Here is a 17,089-nt window from a genome sequence, read left to right as displayed (position 1 = left end):
TTTGCCTTTGTAACTCGTACTGCCTTACGCAGCACCTGTGGCGGCGAGGGAGGATTTGGTTATGATTTATAACACAGGTTTCTCATGCATAATAAAAATGGTTAAATCTTTGGGACTTATTGCATGTTTCAGCTGCTACAATGGAACGATGTCGATTTTGAAGATTGAGTTTATCTATTATTTCCCGTTCATTTACAAGAAATGGCTCTACCAGTCCCACCTCTTAGAAGAGTTTCCTTCTTGTGTATCGTACAAATAAGTAGACACTTGTCGATGTTCTGAATTTTCTGCTAATTTCCCTGTGAACGGTAGCTGGCTTATTACAGTTTCTGACTCTTTGAGTACAATAGACGTAATAGAAATAAAAGCAGTGCACTCCAACATCTATGGAAAACTGTAACAGTGCGCTCACGGGTCGATAAATTTTAGACTCAAGCGCACTTTATTTAGAAGTTCCCGATTGTACAAGAGAGGATATGTGAACGCGAGGCCTTGGGAAATCTGCTTTCTATCGAATTAAAGAGATTCACCGCTCTCGTACTTTCACACAGAGAGCTTAACGACTCGGTGTAGGGAATTAGTAACTAGGGAATTACATATGCTTATCTGTATTCACTTATCACACGAAAATGCGTTTCGGAACTGCTGAGAAGTTATAGGGAGAAATCTGTTATTAGGAACTCTGTTATTAGATCTCTTTTTATTAGCAAAAACGAATACCAGTTGAGGATGCTATGCAGATTTACTCTTCCTGTAACTATCGCAGCTAGTGACCGAGTTTCAGCCGAAATAACGAGATGCGCAATATTGAAGAGGGCAATCACTAGCACTACAAGCTGATACACAGACTTTCCTCCAGTTTACCGAAACACTATATTACCCATGAAATTAAAAAAAAGTGATATAAATAATGTAACGTAATGATTAGGGGAGTTGTTGTTTTCAGTAAAATAATATTTCAGGACTAAAATCAACATTGTTCTGTGGCACAAGTTTATGAAGATCACGCGTTCCGTTTTTAATCCCCCGGCCTGCGCGACTACGCCTATTTGTGACGTCACCTGCATTCCATCGACGACCTAACTGGCCGCCAGAGGCTCTGCGCGTGTTAAATACTCAACATGGTGTTTGAATGTTGTATGGTGTGAATGTATACTGTCTCGTTTGTGAAGTACTAACATAAACTTGCAAATTTGGATGTGTCCAGACAAGGCAAGTTATTGTTGAATAGTGAGCTCCATAAAGGCGAGTGGTTATTAAATTAGACTTGTATGTGGTGGCGAAGTAGTAAACTGTCATTTCCAAGCAAAGTGTCGGTCTTAACAGCGATGTGAGAGCTAGAGTGAATGCCCTTTGACGCCCAGTGCACCAAGTTACCACCCCCGTTTCAATCAACGGGGGTTATAATAGTTGTTCGCATAAACTTTTGAAATGAATGTGACATGGTGCTGTGAAATTCCAAAAATTCATCGACAGGCAATAGGCATTTCCTGATACACTCTTTTGAATCAACAGTGGTACGTTGTGAGAAAGCTTTTCCGAGTAGTGATTGAAGTATGTTTGCTAAGAAGAAAAAGAAACCGCAGATTTCCTCTCCCACAAACTTTGAACACCGTGTTCACACGGGATTCGATAAGAGGGAGGGGCGGTATGTGGGGCTTCCACTACAGTGGGCGAGCATCGTTGGAAACAATCAAATCCTGAAGAGTACAAACAGACCACTACCTCTGGTCGATCCTTCTGAAATAACACCAACGGAGATTTTGGACTTAAAAGTAAGTAAAACCTATTGTTTTGCAAAAATGAAGTGGATGCCTTTGCATTTTTAAAAATTGTAATGTTTTCTGTGGTGCTTAGAAATGGCTGTTTTGCACATCATCGTTTTTGTGTGGATATATTAGTCTTGATTTCTGAGTTGCAGTGACAAAGGAAAGTAGAAAGTATGATGTTATTGCAGAAAATAAGAGGTCTGGAATGTGTAAAACTTCATCCCTTTATTTTTGCCAATTTTGCTTCAGCAAATTGCTGTATTTCATGTTTACCTCTAAGAGACAAACCAGAAAATGAATAGTGCATACATGCTGCTTATATTAAACTTATATCCACAATAGAGTATGGTAGATGTAGGTGTATCGCCACCTTTCCTCCTGCTGTAACCTTGGTTGTAGCCATAGAGTGATCTGTAGCTCAAAATTTCTCGTTCTTTTCCAACTTCGTGATGTTTGTGTAAGATATTGATGATGTAAATCTCTGTGTTCAGTGTCTTTGACTGTGGATTACTTGTACTCGTTGCAATTGGAAACCCTACAGTTGTTTACATTGTAGTGTGTACTACCCAAGATTATGAAGAAGCAATTGCATATCAGTAGGGAAGCTACAATAAGTATGCATAAATTTGAGAATTGTAGGTTTCATTGTGTTTGTAGGAAGAGTGTAATCATCATTTAAATAACTCTTCTGTGTTGTCTGAAAATGCTACTCTGGGATTAAGAGATCTACACAGAAGCAGCACACGTGGTGCATCTCATTAAACCAGTTTCTGGTTGACCTCCTGACCTCCTCCCCCCTTTCACCCCCCCCCCCCCCCCACACACACACACACACACACATACACAAAAAGTATTTTCAACAACCATTGCTTTTACTCCAAATACCATGTCATAAGCCACATGAGCAGTCAATAGACAATGTAGGGCCCATTTGTGTTCCATTATGGCAACTTTTGTGGCATATACTTTTGAAATAATTTTCGGCGCAGAACAGGCTTGTTTACATTTTTCTGAAAGTTTTGATACTTTGTTGTTCAAGCTTGTGTTGCCCAACAAGCATTCTCAACAATTTTGTCACTTGTACTATTTTTAGGCCTTAGGCACATACCAAAGAATTAATTGTTTATGTTGATTGCTTCCAGATTGTCTGTCATGTATTTTATTTACATCTACATCCATACACTGCAAACCACTGTGAAGTGCATGACGGAGAGTATTTCCCATTGTACCATGTATTAGGTTTCTTCTCTTCACCGTTTATATATGGGACACACAAAGAATGACTGGTTAACTCCTTCATGAATTCTGTAGTTAGTCTAATGTTGTCTTCAGAATATCTACTTAAATATCTCTACCTCTACATAAGGGATTGTAGTATATTCTTAGATTATTCACTTAATGTTGGTTCTCAAAACTTCATAAGTAGACTTCTGCGGGATAGTTGAAATCTATCTTTAAGTGACTGCCAGTTCACGTTTATCAGCATTTCTGTGATGCTCTCCTTTTGGTCAGATAAATGTGTGATCACTTGTTTACACTTTTTTTTTTGTATTGTCCTACATTCAGTATCCCTTGGTAGTCCTATCTGATATTCGTTCCACACTTTTAAACACTCTTGTTTGCCATAGTGTATTGCAAGCACATTTTCTATTATCATACCAATGAACTGCCACCTGCTTAACATACACCTGAGCTTATGTGATCATTTTTCATGTTCCAACAAAATGGTACCTGTGTGTATTTGTATGAGTTCACCGAGTCCAGCTGTGACTCACAGATAGTGTATTTGTAGAATTGTTTGTTTATTTATGTTTTTGTGTATATTTTACAGTTCTGAATATTGAAAGTGAGTTGCCAGTCTTTGCATAGCTTTGAAACCGTACCACAATGTGTCGGAATGTGTGTGTGCAACTTTTATAGGCAGTATGCCTACTTCATTATAGATAAGTTCATTAGTTGCATAAGTTATGGAGTTATTAATAACATTATCTGTGATACCATTGTCAACAGCAAGGGTCCGAAAACTCTTCCCTAGTGCACACCTGAAGTTACTCCTACATCTGTCCATGAATCTCCATTTCTAGTAAGAATGAAATGAAACCAGATCTAACACTTGGATATGTACACTATGTGATCAAAAGTATCTCGACAACTATTGGTGGACATTAACATGGGGTGTGTCCACACTTCACCTTTATGACAGATTCAACTCTTCTGGGGACATTTTCAGTGAAGTATCTAATGTCCGCAGAGAAATGGCAATCCATTCTTCCTCAAGAGCCAAAACTGGAGAAGGTAGTGATGTTGGATGCTGGGGTCTGGAGTGAAATCGACGTTCCAACTGGTCTCAAAGTTCAGTTTTCTATTGGGTTCAGATCAGGACCCGGGGCAGACCAGTGTGTTTCTGGAATGTTATTGCCCATAAAGCCGCACAGATTCTGTTTTATGACAGGGTGCATCGTCATGCTGATGCCGTCAATCATCGTCTCTGAGCTGTTCCTCCACTGTATGCAGTACACAATACTGTAAAATGTGAAACTTCCTGGCAGATTAAAACTGTGTGCCGGACTGAGACTCGGAACTTGGGACCTTTGCCTTTTGTGGGCAAGTGCTCTACCAACTGAGCTACCCAAACACGACTCACACCCCGTCCTCACAGCTTTACTTCTGCCAGTACCTTGTCTCCTACCTTGCAAGGTTCGCAGGAGAGCTTCTGTAAAGTTTGGAAGGTAGGTGATGAGGTACTGGCAGAAGTAAAGCTGTGAGGACAGGGCGTGAGTCGTGCTTGGGTAGCTCAGTTGGTAGAGCACTTGCCTGCAAAAGGCAAAGGTCCCGAGTTAGAGTCTCGGTCCAGCACACAGTTTTAATGTGCCAGGAAGTTTCATATCAGCGCACACTCTGCTGCAAAGTGAAAATCTCATATTGTAAAATTTGTTCATACAGTTCCACATTTAGCATTTCCTTAAGCAAAATAAGGCAATCACGCCCTAATTGCAAAATATGCCGCCATACTATAGCACCAAAGGTAATGATCTTCATGCGTTCAACAAACCCAAACCCTTCCATTGAATTGCCACAGCATATAGCATGATTTACCATTCCAAAACACTTATTTCAAGGCATCCACTGTCTGGTGGCATCACTCTTTACACCACTTAAAGCATTGCTCAGATTTTTTTTTTTTTAAGCAAGAACTCTGCAAACAGCTGCATTTTGAACCAGTTTTATTAAGATGACTGTTTGTGCAGCTCTTGCTACAAAATGTATTAGCACAAAATGTGTTAGCACAGCTGTGGATGCCCCAACCACAGAGTTGTTTGTAATTGCTTAGAAAAATGTGTGGCTTATGAGGAGCTACACAGCCATTGTACCTCATTCCTTTTTAACTCCTTACACACAGTCTCTGTGTTTTTCAGATGGCTGGTAGCATTTTGTAGCTCACAAGTGATTTTTTTCCATTATTTCATTGTATTTTTTTAGAACCATCATCTGCAATGCTTGGTGGTCCCCGTTCATCAGTACGTGAGGTTTGCTTGGTCTTGGTTCAGCTGTGGCTGTTCCTCCACTTTCCACTTCAATCACATCACCAACTGATGAATGGGTGAAGGGTGGAAATGTCCCTGATGTATTTGTTACTCAGGTGACATCCAATGAGTAGTTCACTTCCGAAATGACTAAGTTCTCCTGAGTGACCCATTCTGCTGTTACCACTTGTTTACTAACAAGCCTCCTTGTACACGGGAGTGTCGTCATCTTGTGACTAGTAGCGATCAGTTCCACGTACATAGGTGTGTCCAGATATTTTCGAGCAGGTAGTGTATGTGTATAGGTGTGGAGGAGGATTCATCCAAAAGTAACATTCTCATTCTTGTATATGTGTGCATGAAGGACTTGGCATGTCAACAGTTTGCTGACTTGTTACTTTTATTCCTGTCATTCTATATGCGTGTTGTGTGCTGCATTAAATTTTGAGTTCAACAGTCATATATTAAATAAACGCTTTCTACACTGCTTGTTAACAGAAACTGTCTGAAGTGAAGTGTAAGCAAATTACAGTGTAAACTTCTTGTAATTTTTTATTAGTTGTTTAAATCTGCACATAATGTGTAAATGAGGCCACAACATGACTATGTAAGCTTCTATGGGAAACTGTACTATTAGTAAAAAGTTTTGCAACTAAATACCTTAAAAAGCCAAATATCATATGTAATATTTTAGTGATTATACCTTACAGTAAACTAGAGGCTAGTGGGGTGGTTTGATACACAAGTCTTTGTTCTATCCAGAATAAATAACTGTTGTACCTACAGCTCTACAAGTGATTTGTGCCTATGCAAAGTATACTTATCAAGAGGAATGTTTGAAACAAGTCATTGACTTTGACTGGTTCTGTAAAGTTAATGGATGCTTTCACGCCACCGTTTGGTGCATATATATACAGTTCTGTTGTTTGTTGGTGAAGCCAAGAGAGGAGAGGGCGACAGATTGAACTTATCTTAGTCCGAGGTATAGAAATCACATTGAACTTTCATCTGTATGCAAGTATCCTTTCTATTTTTTGGAGAAAAAAGAAATTGCACATCATGTACAAATAGACAACACTTATAATAACATTGATGCTCAGCTCAACTAACATCAAAACTGGGAAAACACTAAGATCCATAATTGCATCATTTGTTTTGTATACCATTACATTACTTACTACATAGCTGTGAGAATGTATGTTATTATAAAAAATTCATGCACTCTGTAGTTTAGGAAACAGTGTGGTACTACACCGACAGACTGATGACATCATTAATGTGGCATAGATTAAATTCTCAAGAAATGATCACAGGATGGCACCATTAACAATCCAAACCCATCAGTAAAACAAAAACTGAAAAACTACCAGGGCTTCAATGATAATTGTGGGTTTGGGATGGGGATGTTCTTGTTAGCAACACCTTCAAACATACTAAAAACTTAAAAACATCAGACTACAATTACTGTTATGATTTTCATCAGGAATATATGGTAATAAAACTATGGAATGCATTATGTACATTTAAAAGTTGGCTTTCATTAGCTTCAACAAATTACAACCAAGCTGGTAGCTTACAGGCTAACCTATGATTTGGGCTACACTACAGTTCAGTCTGTCATGGCAACCTCATTTAAAAACAAGGTGCCAGTGGCACCATCACTGATAAAAGCAGAATGACATTTAAGCAATCTTCAATATACTCGCTTTCTCCACAACACTTAAACAGATGTAGTAAAAACTACAAAGTGAACTGGAACACTGGTAAGACACTAGACTCATATTAAGGTGGATGGCAGTTCAAATCCCCGCCCAGCCATCCATATTTAAGGTTTGTGTAATTTCCTTAAATCACGTAATGTCAGTGCTGGGATGGTTCCTTTCTACATCTACATACATACATACAACATACATACATACATACTCCGCAAGCCACCACACAGTACGCGGTGGAGGGTATCCTGTACCACTACTTATCAAATCCCTCGCTGTTCCACTCTCAAATAGACTATGGGAAAAATCACTGTTTATATACCTCCATACAAGCTCTCATTTCTTGTATCTTACTTTCATTGGCCTTACGTGAAATGGAAGTTAATGGGAGTAGAGTCGTTCTGCAGTCAGATTCAAATGCCAGTACTCTAAATAGTGTCCCTCGAAAAGAACGTCACCTTCCCTCCAGGAAGCATCCCCATAATATTTTTTTGTTGTTTGACCTACTGATAACAAATCTAGTAGCCCGCCTCTGAATTCTTTGATGTCTTCCTTTAATGCGACCAGCTGCGGATCCCAAAAACTCAACCAGTACTGAAGAATAGGTCATGCTAGTCTCCTATATGTGGTCCCCTTTATAGATGAACCCCATTTTTCTAAAGTCAACCATTCATCTTTCCTACTACACTCCTTACATGCTTGTTCCATTTGATAACACTTTGCAACATTATGTCCAGATATTTAAACAGTGCGATTGTATCAAGCAGTACACTGATATGTTTTGTTCAAACATTATGGGTTTGTTTTTCCTTCTCGTCTGCATATACTTAGACTTTTCTACATTTAGAGCTAACTGCCATTCAACTCATCAACTATAAATTTTGCTAATTCATCTTACATCCTCGTATAGATACTCAATGATGACACCTTCCTGTACACCACAGTATTTTCAGCAAACTGCCACAGATTGCTTGCTACCCTTTCTGCCAGAGCATCAATAATAGTATCACTATCAAACTTCCATGAGGCAGTCCCGATGATACCCTTGCCTCTAATGATCACTCATCATTCAGGACAACATGCTGGGTCTTATTACGTAAGAAGTAACACTCACATGTCTAGGAACCTATTCCATATGCTCATACTTTTGTTAGTAGTTCGCAATGGGGTACTGTATCAAATGATTTTCGGAAGTGTAGAAATGGAACCTGTTGTTGTGGTCTTCAGTCCTGAGACTGGTTTGATGCAGGTCTCCATGCTACTCTATCCTGTGCAAGCTTCTTCATCTCCCAGTACCTACTGCAACCTGCATCCTTCTGAATCTGCTTAGTGTATTCATCTCTTGGTCTCCCTCTACGATTTTTACCCTTCACGCAGCCCTCCAATGCTAAATTTGTGATCACTTGATGCCTCGGAACATGTCCTACCAATCGATCCCTTCTTCTAGTCAAGTTGTGCCACTAACTTCTCTACTCTCCAATTCTGTTCAATACCTCCTCATTAGTTATGGGATCTACCCATCTAATCTTCAGCATTCTGCTGTAGCACCACATTTTGAAAGCTTCTATTCTCTTCTTGTCCAAACTATTTATCGTCCATGTTTCGCTTCCATACAAGGCTACACTCCATACAGATACTTTCAGAAACGACTTCCTGACACATAATCTATACTCGATGTTAACAAATTTATCTTCTTCAGAAACGCTTTCCTTGTCATTGCCAGTCTACATTTTGTATCCTCTCTACTTCGACCATCATCAGTTATTTTGCTCCCCAAATAGAAATACTCCTTTACTACTTTAAGGGTCTCATTTCCTAATCTAATTCCCCCAGCATCACCCGACTTAATTCGACTACATTTCATTATCCTTCTTTTTCTTTTATTGATGTTCATCTTATATCCTCCTTTCAAGACACTGTCCATTCCGTTCAACTGCTCTTCCAAGTCCTTTGCTGTCTCTGACAGAATTACAATGTCATCGGCAAACTTCAAGAATTTAATTCTTCTCCATGGATTTTAATACTTACTCCTAATTTTTCTCTTGTTTCCTCTATTGCTTGCTCAATATACAGATTGAGTAACATCAGGGAGATGCTACAACCCTGTCTCACTCCCTTCCCAACCACTGGTTTCTGCAAAAATTGTAAATAGCCTTTCACTCCCTGTATTTTATCCATGCCACCTTCAGAATTTGAAAGAGAGTATTCCAGTCAACACTGTCAAAAACTTTCTCTAAGTCTACAAATGCTAGAAATGTAGGTTTGCCTTTCCTTAATCTATCTTCTAAGATAAGTCGTAGGGTCAGTATTGTCTCGCGTGTTCCAATATTTCTATGGAATGCAAACTGACCTTCCCTGCGGTCAGCTTCTACCAGTTTTTCCATTCGTCTGTAAAGAATTTGCATTAGTATTTTGCAGCCAAGACGTATTAAACTGATAGTTTGGTAATTTTCATATCTGTCAACACCTGCTTTCTTTGGGATTGGAATTATTATGTTCTTCTTGAAGTCTGAGGATATTTCACCTGTCTCGTACATCTTCCTCATCAGAAGGTAAAGTTTTGTCAGGACTGGCTCTCTCAAGGCTGTTAGTAGTTCTAATGGAATGTTGTCTACTCCCAGGGCCTTGTTTCGACTTAGGTCTTTCAGTGCTCTGTCAAACTCTTCACACAGTGTCATATCTCCCATTTCATCTTCATCTACATCGTCTTCCATTTCCATAATATCGTCCTCAAGTACATCGCCCTTGTATAGACCCTCTATGTACTCCTTCCACCTTTCTGCTTTCCCTTCTTTGCTTAGAACTGGGTTTCCATCTGAGCTCTAGATATTCATACAGGTGGTTCTCTTTTCTCCAAAGGTCTCTTTAATTTTCCTATAGGCAGTATCTATCTTACCCCTAGTGAGATAAGCCTCTGCATCCTTACATTTGTCCACTAGTCATCCCTGCTTAGCCATTTTGCACTTCCTGTTGATCTCATTTTTGAGACATTTGTATTCCTTTTTGCCTGCTTCATTTACTGCATTTTTATATTTTCTCCTTTCATCATTTAAATTCAATATTTCTTCTGTTACCCAAGGATTTCTACTAGCCCTCATCTTTTTACCTACTTCATCCTCTGCTGCCTTCACTACTTGATCCCTCAAAGCTACCCATTCTTCTTCTACTGTATTTCTTTCCCCCATTCCTGTCAATTGTTCCCTTATGTTCTCCCTGAAACTCTGTACAACCTCTGATTTTGTCAGTTTATCTCCTTAAATTCCCACCTTTTTGCAGTGTCATCATTTTTAATTTACAGTTCATAACCAATAGATTGTGGACTGTGACCACATCTGCCCCTGGAAATGTCTTACAGTTTAAAACCTGGTTCCTAAATCTCTGTCTTACCATTATCTAATCTATCTGAAACCTTCTAGTATCACTAGGGTTTTTCCATGTATACAACCTTCTTTCATGATTCTTGAACCAAGTGTTAGCTATGATTAAGTTATGCTCTGTGCAAAATTCTACCAGGCATCTTCCTCTTTCATTTCTTATCCCCAATCCATATTCACGTACTACATTTTCTTCTCTTCCTTTCCCCACTATCGAATTTCAGTCACCCATGACTATTAAATTTTCATCTCCCTTCACTATCTAAATAATTTCTTTTATCTCATCATACAATTCATCTATTTCTTTGTCATATGCAGAGCTAGTTGGCATATAAACTTGTACTACTGTTGTAGGTGTGGGCTTCGTGTCTATCTTTGTCACAATAATGCATTCACTATGCTGTTTGTAGTAGCTTACCCGCACTCATATTTTTTTATTCATTATTAAACCTACTCCTCCATTACCCCTATTTGATTTTGTGTTTATAACCCTGTATTCACCTGACCAGAAGTCTTGTTCCTCTTGCCACTGAACTTCACCAGTTCCCACTATATCTAACTTCTACCTATCCATTTCTTTTTTTAAATTTTCTGACCTACCTGCCTGATTAAGGGAGCTGACATTCCACGCTCCGATCCGTAGAACGCCAGTTTTCTTTCTCCTGATAACGACGTCCTCTTGAGTAGTCCCTGCCTGGAGATCCGAATGGGGGACTATTTTACCACCGGAATATTTTACCCAAGAGGACGCCATCGTCATTTAACCATACAGTAAAGCTGCATGCCCTCGGAAAAAATTACGGCTGTAGTTTCCCCTTGCTTTCAGCTGTTCGCAGTACCATCACAGTAAGGCCGTTTTGCTAAGTGTTACAAGGCCAGATCAGTCAATCATCCAGACTGTTGCCCCTGCAACTATTGAAAAGGCTGCTGCCCCTCTTCAGGAACCACACGTTTGTCTGGCCCCTCAACAGATACCCTTCGTTGTGGTTGCACCTATGGTACGGCTATCTGTATCGCTGAGGCACGCATGCCTCCCCACCAACGGCAAGGTCCATAGTTCATGGGGGGGGGAGGGGGGTCCTCATCCGTAGTTCACAGTAAATCATCTGAGGAAAAGGCAAGTTGAGTTTGTTAGGGTACAGCAAATTTCCTTCCTTATATCTCCCCAACCCGAGCTTGAGTTCCCCAGAGGACTTGTCACTCTTTGGCGGGTTCATGCTTAGCTACCACAGGACCCCAGCCTTTGCAGCATTTTTTCCCTTCCGTGCTGCGTGTCTGTCCTCTTGCTATTCTTTCTCTCTTCCCTTGGGGAACATTTCTGTGGTGTTACTGGGAATGTTCTGCATTGTCGGTCGCTGACATAGGAACAGTCTCACCATTGTTTTTTTGCTCCCTTTTCCTTTCTTTGTTTCCCTTCTCCTTTTGTTCCTCCGCTTTGACATTTGAGATTCCTCTTTTTCTTCTTCCTCCCTGAGTGCTCCTGAAGGCTGATCCATGTGTCTGACACGTAACAGGTGTGAACAATCACCTAAGGCCGGTGCACATTCTTGTGCAGGGGGCTCCCAGTTGGAAGGAGCACGCCATCGGAGATGCTGGCAATCTGTGGATTTTCTCTCAACGAGTCAATCATCTTCGCAATCAAGTTGGAAGGAGCATGCCATCGGAGATGCTGGCAATCTGTGGATTTTCTCTCAACAAGTCAATCATCTTCGCAATCAATTTCTATGAAACGTAAACGTAATGAGGCTAATGATTCGAAGATCCTTCCCACTGCACCACAGTTCCTCATGGTCTCACATACTGAAGACGGTCAGTCCTTGCTCACGGTAAATCTGTTTATTGTTCAGAAAGGTGTGCCTTGCTTCTTCACGGCTACCCTGTTCGTGTCGAGGCCCATAGAACTTTTAATTCTTCCCATGGTGTAATTTACGGTAGACTGCTCGACGGTCTAACCGAGTTTGAAATCCAGCGTTACCTCTCTGATCAAGGTGTCATAGCCATCCATTGTGTAATGAAAAAGGTAGATTCCTCCTTAGTGTCCACCCACACTCTTTTTCTCACCTTTGATAGAGTGATGCTTCTGTTCAAGATAAGAGTGGGCTATGAAATTAACACAGTCCCGCTGTACATTCCGAACTCGATACGCTGGTACCAGTGTCGTTGTTTCAACCACACTAGAATGTCTTGTTGACATCCATCCAAAAGTGTAACCTGTGGTAGGGATGCACACATATGGCTCTGTTCTTGTTACCCCTCACTCCATGAAGGACATGGCCACACAGAAATGCAACCTCCAATTCAGCTCTGAGGTTGTGAAATCGCCCAGTCTCAAGATAGCATCACCATCCCCCACCAAGCCATCAAACTCTCGCATGAAGGGGCGAAGCCACCAGCTACACAACCGATAGGCTGGAAAGGACAGAAGGAGTACTCCTGTGAAGACATCCTCCATCCCTCCAGCCAAACACAACCCGAGTCTTAATGTAACAAGAAAGTCCACCAGTCTTCTCCTTTGTCGACTCGAAGATTCTCTTCGTTGGTGTTGCCACGTGATACCTTAGCCTGGCTGGCCTCTGTGTCGCCAGTGCGCACCACCAACTGTTTTTCAGCATTGGACTTCACAGACCGACTGCACAAGCAGGCCGATGCTTCTGTGGACCCCACGGAGCAGGATCCTCCTGCTTCTGTGCCGTGTAGTAGTGACTCTTCAAGGGCATCTCATTCGGAGGCCACTGAGGTGACACTCGTACATCTCTCCAATGGAACGTTCATGGTTTTGGTCCCACAACGCGGATTTTTGGCTGCTTTTAGCATCATAGTGTCCCCTTGTACTCTGCCTTCAGGAAATGAAATTGCGCTCTCACGACCACTTTGGGCTTTCGCATTTCTTACCAGTTCGTTTTGATTATCCCCCTGAGGTCGGCATTCCATCTCGTGGGGGCATCATGCTGTCCATAAGGGATGACATTCATAGTCAACTTATCTCCCTGAATACCCATGTTCAAGCTATTGCAGTTTGCCTTTTCCTTCCCCACCTGACTTTTTCCCTCTGTACCATTTATGTACCTCCATCATTCGATGTCACCAGGGCAGACTTCCTTCAGCTTATTGGGCAACTACCTCCCCCATTTTTGCTACTCAGTGACTTCAATGCGTATCATCCGCTTTGGGGTTCTTCCAGGGCGTGTCAGAGAGGTGCCCTCTTGGCTGACTATCGGGGAAAATAGGACGAATATTGAGGAAACACCGAGTAGGAACTTTCTTTTGTCCACCAAATAAAACACGAGCATTATTGGGAAGTGTCAAAGACAATTTCGGTTGCGGAAGGCTAGCATATACCAGATTCCGTGTCAGTGTGGGAAGACATGTTGGACAGACAGTGCGCACCATCGAAGATAGTTGTAGAGAACATCAGAGGCACACTCGACTTGGGTACCCCGACAAGTCGTCGGTCACAGACCACTGTTTGTCTGAAAATCACGAAATGGACTACCAACATACCAGGGTCCTGGCACAGACGTCGTTAGAGAGGCTATCGAAATTTGTACCAGGGTCGGACTCATCAACCAAGATTGCGGCTACAACCTCAGCAGGGCATGGGAACCAGCATTGAGTCTAATTAAAAAGATGCTCAGCGAAGGAAACGAACGGGCGACTAGGGCACTGACGCCACCACAGACGCCGATACCAGCGTCTCACCGGCCCCTGACACGCGGACGTGAACCGCAGAGAGAACGCCCTGCGAGGGAAGGGGATTTAAGACGGCCTCCCACCCTCAGGAGCTCAGTTCATCAGTGCACCTGACGATGGCAACGTGTCTGATCGCCGAAATATTTACTGTATGACCAAGCACTTTCTGCTTAACACGTACAACTGCATCTGGGCAGAGGGCACATTTCCCGGACGCTGGTTTGAAACCACCGTCATACCCATACCTAAGTCCAATAAGGACAAAAACCTTTCTTCTAGCTTCCCCCATCTCTCTTACCAGCTGCATTTGCAAGGTGATGGAACATATGATTCATGCCTAGCTGGTATGGTGGCTTGAGTCCCACAATTTACTGACAAATGCACAGTGTGGATTTCGAACGTGGCATTCTGCAGTTGACCATCTCATTACTTTGTCCACCCTTGTCCCAGACTGTGTCTGTGATTTTCGATTTGGAGAAGGCTTAAGACACTTACTGGAGAACTGGTATCCTCCATACTCTTCAGACATGGGGCTTTTGTGGCTGCCTGCCCTGTTGCCTTCAGGAATTTTTAAAAGACAGAGTTTTTAAGCTGCGTGTGGGTTCTGACTTGTTGGGCACTGTTGTCCAGGGAAACGGTGTGCCTCAGGGTACCGTCATGAGCATCGTCCTCTTTGCTGTTGCCATTAACTCTATAATAGCCTGTCTCCCGCCTCGCATCTACGGCTCCCTTTTTGTTGACAATTTTGCCATCTATTGCAGTTCTCCACGGACCTTTCTCACTCAGTGATGTGTTGATTGTCTTTTCTCTTGGAGCATTGACAATGGCTTTTGCTTTTCCATGGACAAAACTGTCTGTATGAATTTATGGTGGCGCAAATGGTTTCTCCCACCATCTATATATCTTGGGTGTGTTGCCCTTCCGTTCGTTGAAACTACGGAATTCCTGGGGCTCTTGCTCAATAGGAAACTCTCTTGGTCCTCCCATGTGTTTTACCTGGCAGACCACTGTACGCAATTCCTCAATGTCTTACGTGTCCTCAATCGTACTTCCTGGGGTGCTGATCTAACCACCTTCGCCGCGAGGGTTTAGCTGAGTGGTCTGAGGCGCTGCAGTCATGGACTGTGTGGCTGGTCCCGGCGGAGGTTCGAGTCCTCCCTTGGGCATGGGTGTGTGTGTTTGTCCTTAGGATAATTTAGGTTAAGTAGTGTGTAAGCTTAGGGACTGATGACCTTAGCAGTTAAGTCCCATAAGATTTCGCACACATTTGACCATAACCACCCTTCTCTGTTTGTACCGGTCCCTTGTCTGTTTGAAACTTGACTATGGGTACTTTGTTTATGCATCTGTGCGTCCATCCCTCTTACACCGTCTCAACATTATCCACCATCATGGCATCCAATTGGTCACTGGCGCCTTTTACACTAGCCCGGTTGAGAGTCTGTATATTTAACTGCCGGACTACCAGTGTTCTACCACCGTGACTTTCTCATCAGCAGGTATGTATGCCGTTTGTCAGCCATGCATGGCCTCTCATCCTATGCCTCCTTCTTCGATGATTCCTTTGATCACCAGTATGGGGCATGTTCCTCTTCTCTGTTACCTCCTGGAGTCCACTTTCGGCGCTTGCTACAGCGGCTGAACTTTACACTACCTGCAACTTTCTCGGTGGGTGTGAACCCTTCTCCACTGTGGCTTCGTGAAGCAGCCTGTGTCTTCCTAAGGACACTACTCTAGCCTTGCTCAATTGCCTTCAATTTTACGACTTTCGCATGGCACTTTTCGATAGTAACTTTGTATACACTGATGGCTCTCGGAGTGACCGTGGGGTTGGATGTGCCTTCGTCATTGGCACACGTGTCTTTAGATATCAGCTTCCAGAAGACTGCTCAGTATTTACAGCCGAGCTCTTTGTCCTGTATCAGAATACGGAGTACCGGAGTACATCCGGTGACACAGGCTTTTCAATTGTGTCCTCTGCTCAGTCACTCAGTACTGTACACTGCCCATCCCTTAGTGCAGTGGGTCTAGGAAAACTGTCACTTGCTCACTCTTGGTGGAGCCAGTGTGATGTTTCTGTGGGTTCGTGCTGCCAAGCACCTCAGCCCTCTAGTTCCTATATTCCCTCCTATTATCTTTGTGTTGCCATCTGTCAGGAGGTGGTGTCCCTTTGACATTGCCTATGGTCCTTCCTTCACAGGAATGAGCTCTGGCTTATTAAGCCTCTCCCAGCGGCTTGGATGACCTTCTCTTGGCCTTCCCACTGGAAGGAGGTCATTTTAACTAGGCTGCATATTGGGCACTGCCTTTTTAGCCATTGTCATTTGATAAGTGGCACTATATCACCACTTTGTACACATTGTGTCCAAGTTTTAACTGTCTGCCACTTCCTGACGGAATGCGCATTTTTGAACCGTTTATGTTCTCGCTTGGGTTTGCCGTCTGAGTTATCTGCCGTTTTAGCTAGTGATGTGTGGGCTGTCAACTGCATTTTACTTTTTATCCGCTAAAGCAGTATGGCAAAGGCCATTTAAGTTTTAGTTTTGGGCCTCCGTTTTTGTATGTAGTTATTTTTAGCCCTTTCTCCACGTGCCTATTTTTAGCTGTCTTCTCTTATGTCAGCTGAGACTGACATATAGTTGTTTGTTTACTCCTTTCTGCCTTCCTGTTCTATAGTTTTGATTTGGGCGTGTATGACCGCACTTGTTTTTTGCGCCCTAAAGCAAAACAAAACCAAACTGAGCTTGAGTTTCTTCTCTAATGACCTCGTCATCAATGGGACAATTAACCTTTATTTTTCTTTTGTATATGTAAAGTTATAATCACAAAACCTATATGACATAGTCTAAAACAAAATACATGAACAGGCAGCCACCTACAATTCAAATGCAGTGTTGAGCCGCAGAAACATGCTGAAATCAGATCACAGTTGTGCAAACAACTTATGGGTATGCAGCTGGGTCACATTTTCAACAACCATCAATATTTAAACAGGTGTACAGCCTGTATTTTTCAAGGCA

At 42.2% G+C, this 17,089-nt stretch overlaps 1 protein-coding gene across 1 annotated transcript in view; it reads left to right on the top strand.

Annotated features, from left to right (window-relative positions):
- The first annotated feature begins 1,115 nt into the window (after nucleotides 1-1,115).
- Nucleotides 1,116-17,089, top strand: part of LOC126106318 (serine/threonine-protein kinase PAK mbt) — a 120,421-nt gene continuing 104,447 nt past the window's right edge. The window contains exon 1 of the mRNA XM_049912553.1: nucleotides 1,116-1,775. Coding sequence (XP_049768510.1) covers nucleotides 1,557-1,775 — 219 coding nt within the window. The 5' untranslated portion in view covers nucleotides 1,116-1,556. The remainder of the gene's footprint in view (nucleotides 1,776-17,089) is intronic.

The sequence above is a fragment of the Schistocerca cancellata genome, chromosome 10 (assembly GCF_023864275.1).
Source record: "Schistocerca cancellata isolate TAMUIC-IGC-003103 chromosome 10, iqSchCanc2.1, whole genome shotgun sequence".
NCBI classification, from domain to species: domain Eukaryota; kingdom Metazoa; phylum Arthropoda; class Insecta; order Orthoptera; family Acrididae; genus Schistocerca; species Schistocerca cancellata.
This window is presented reverse-complemented; position numbering and strand designations above follow the sequence as displayed.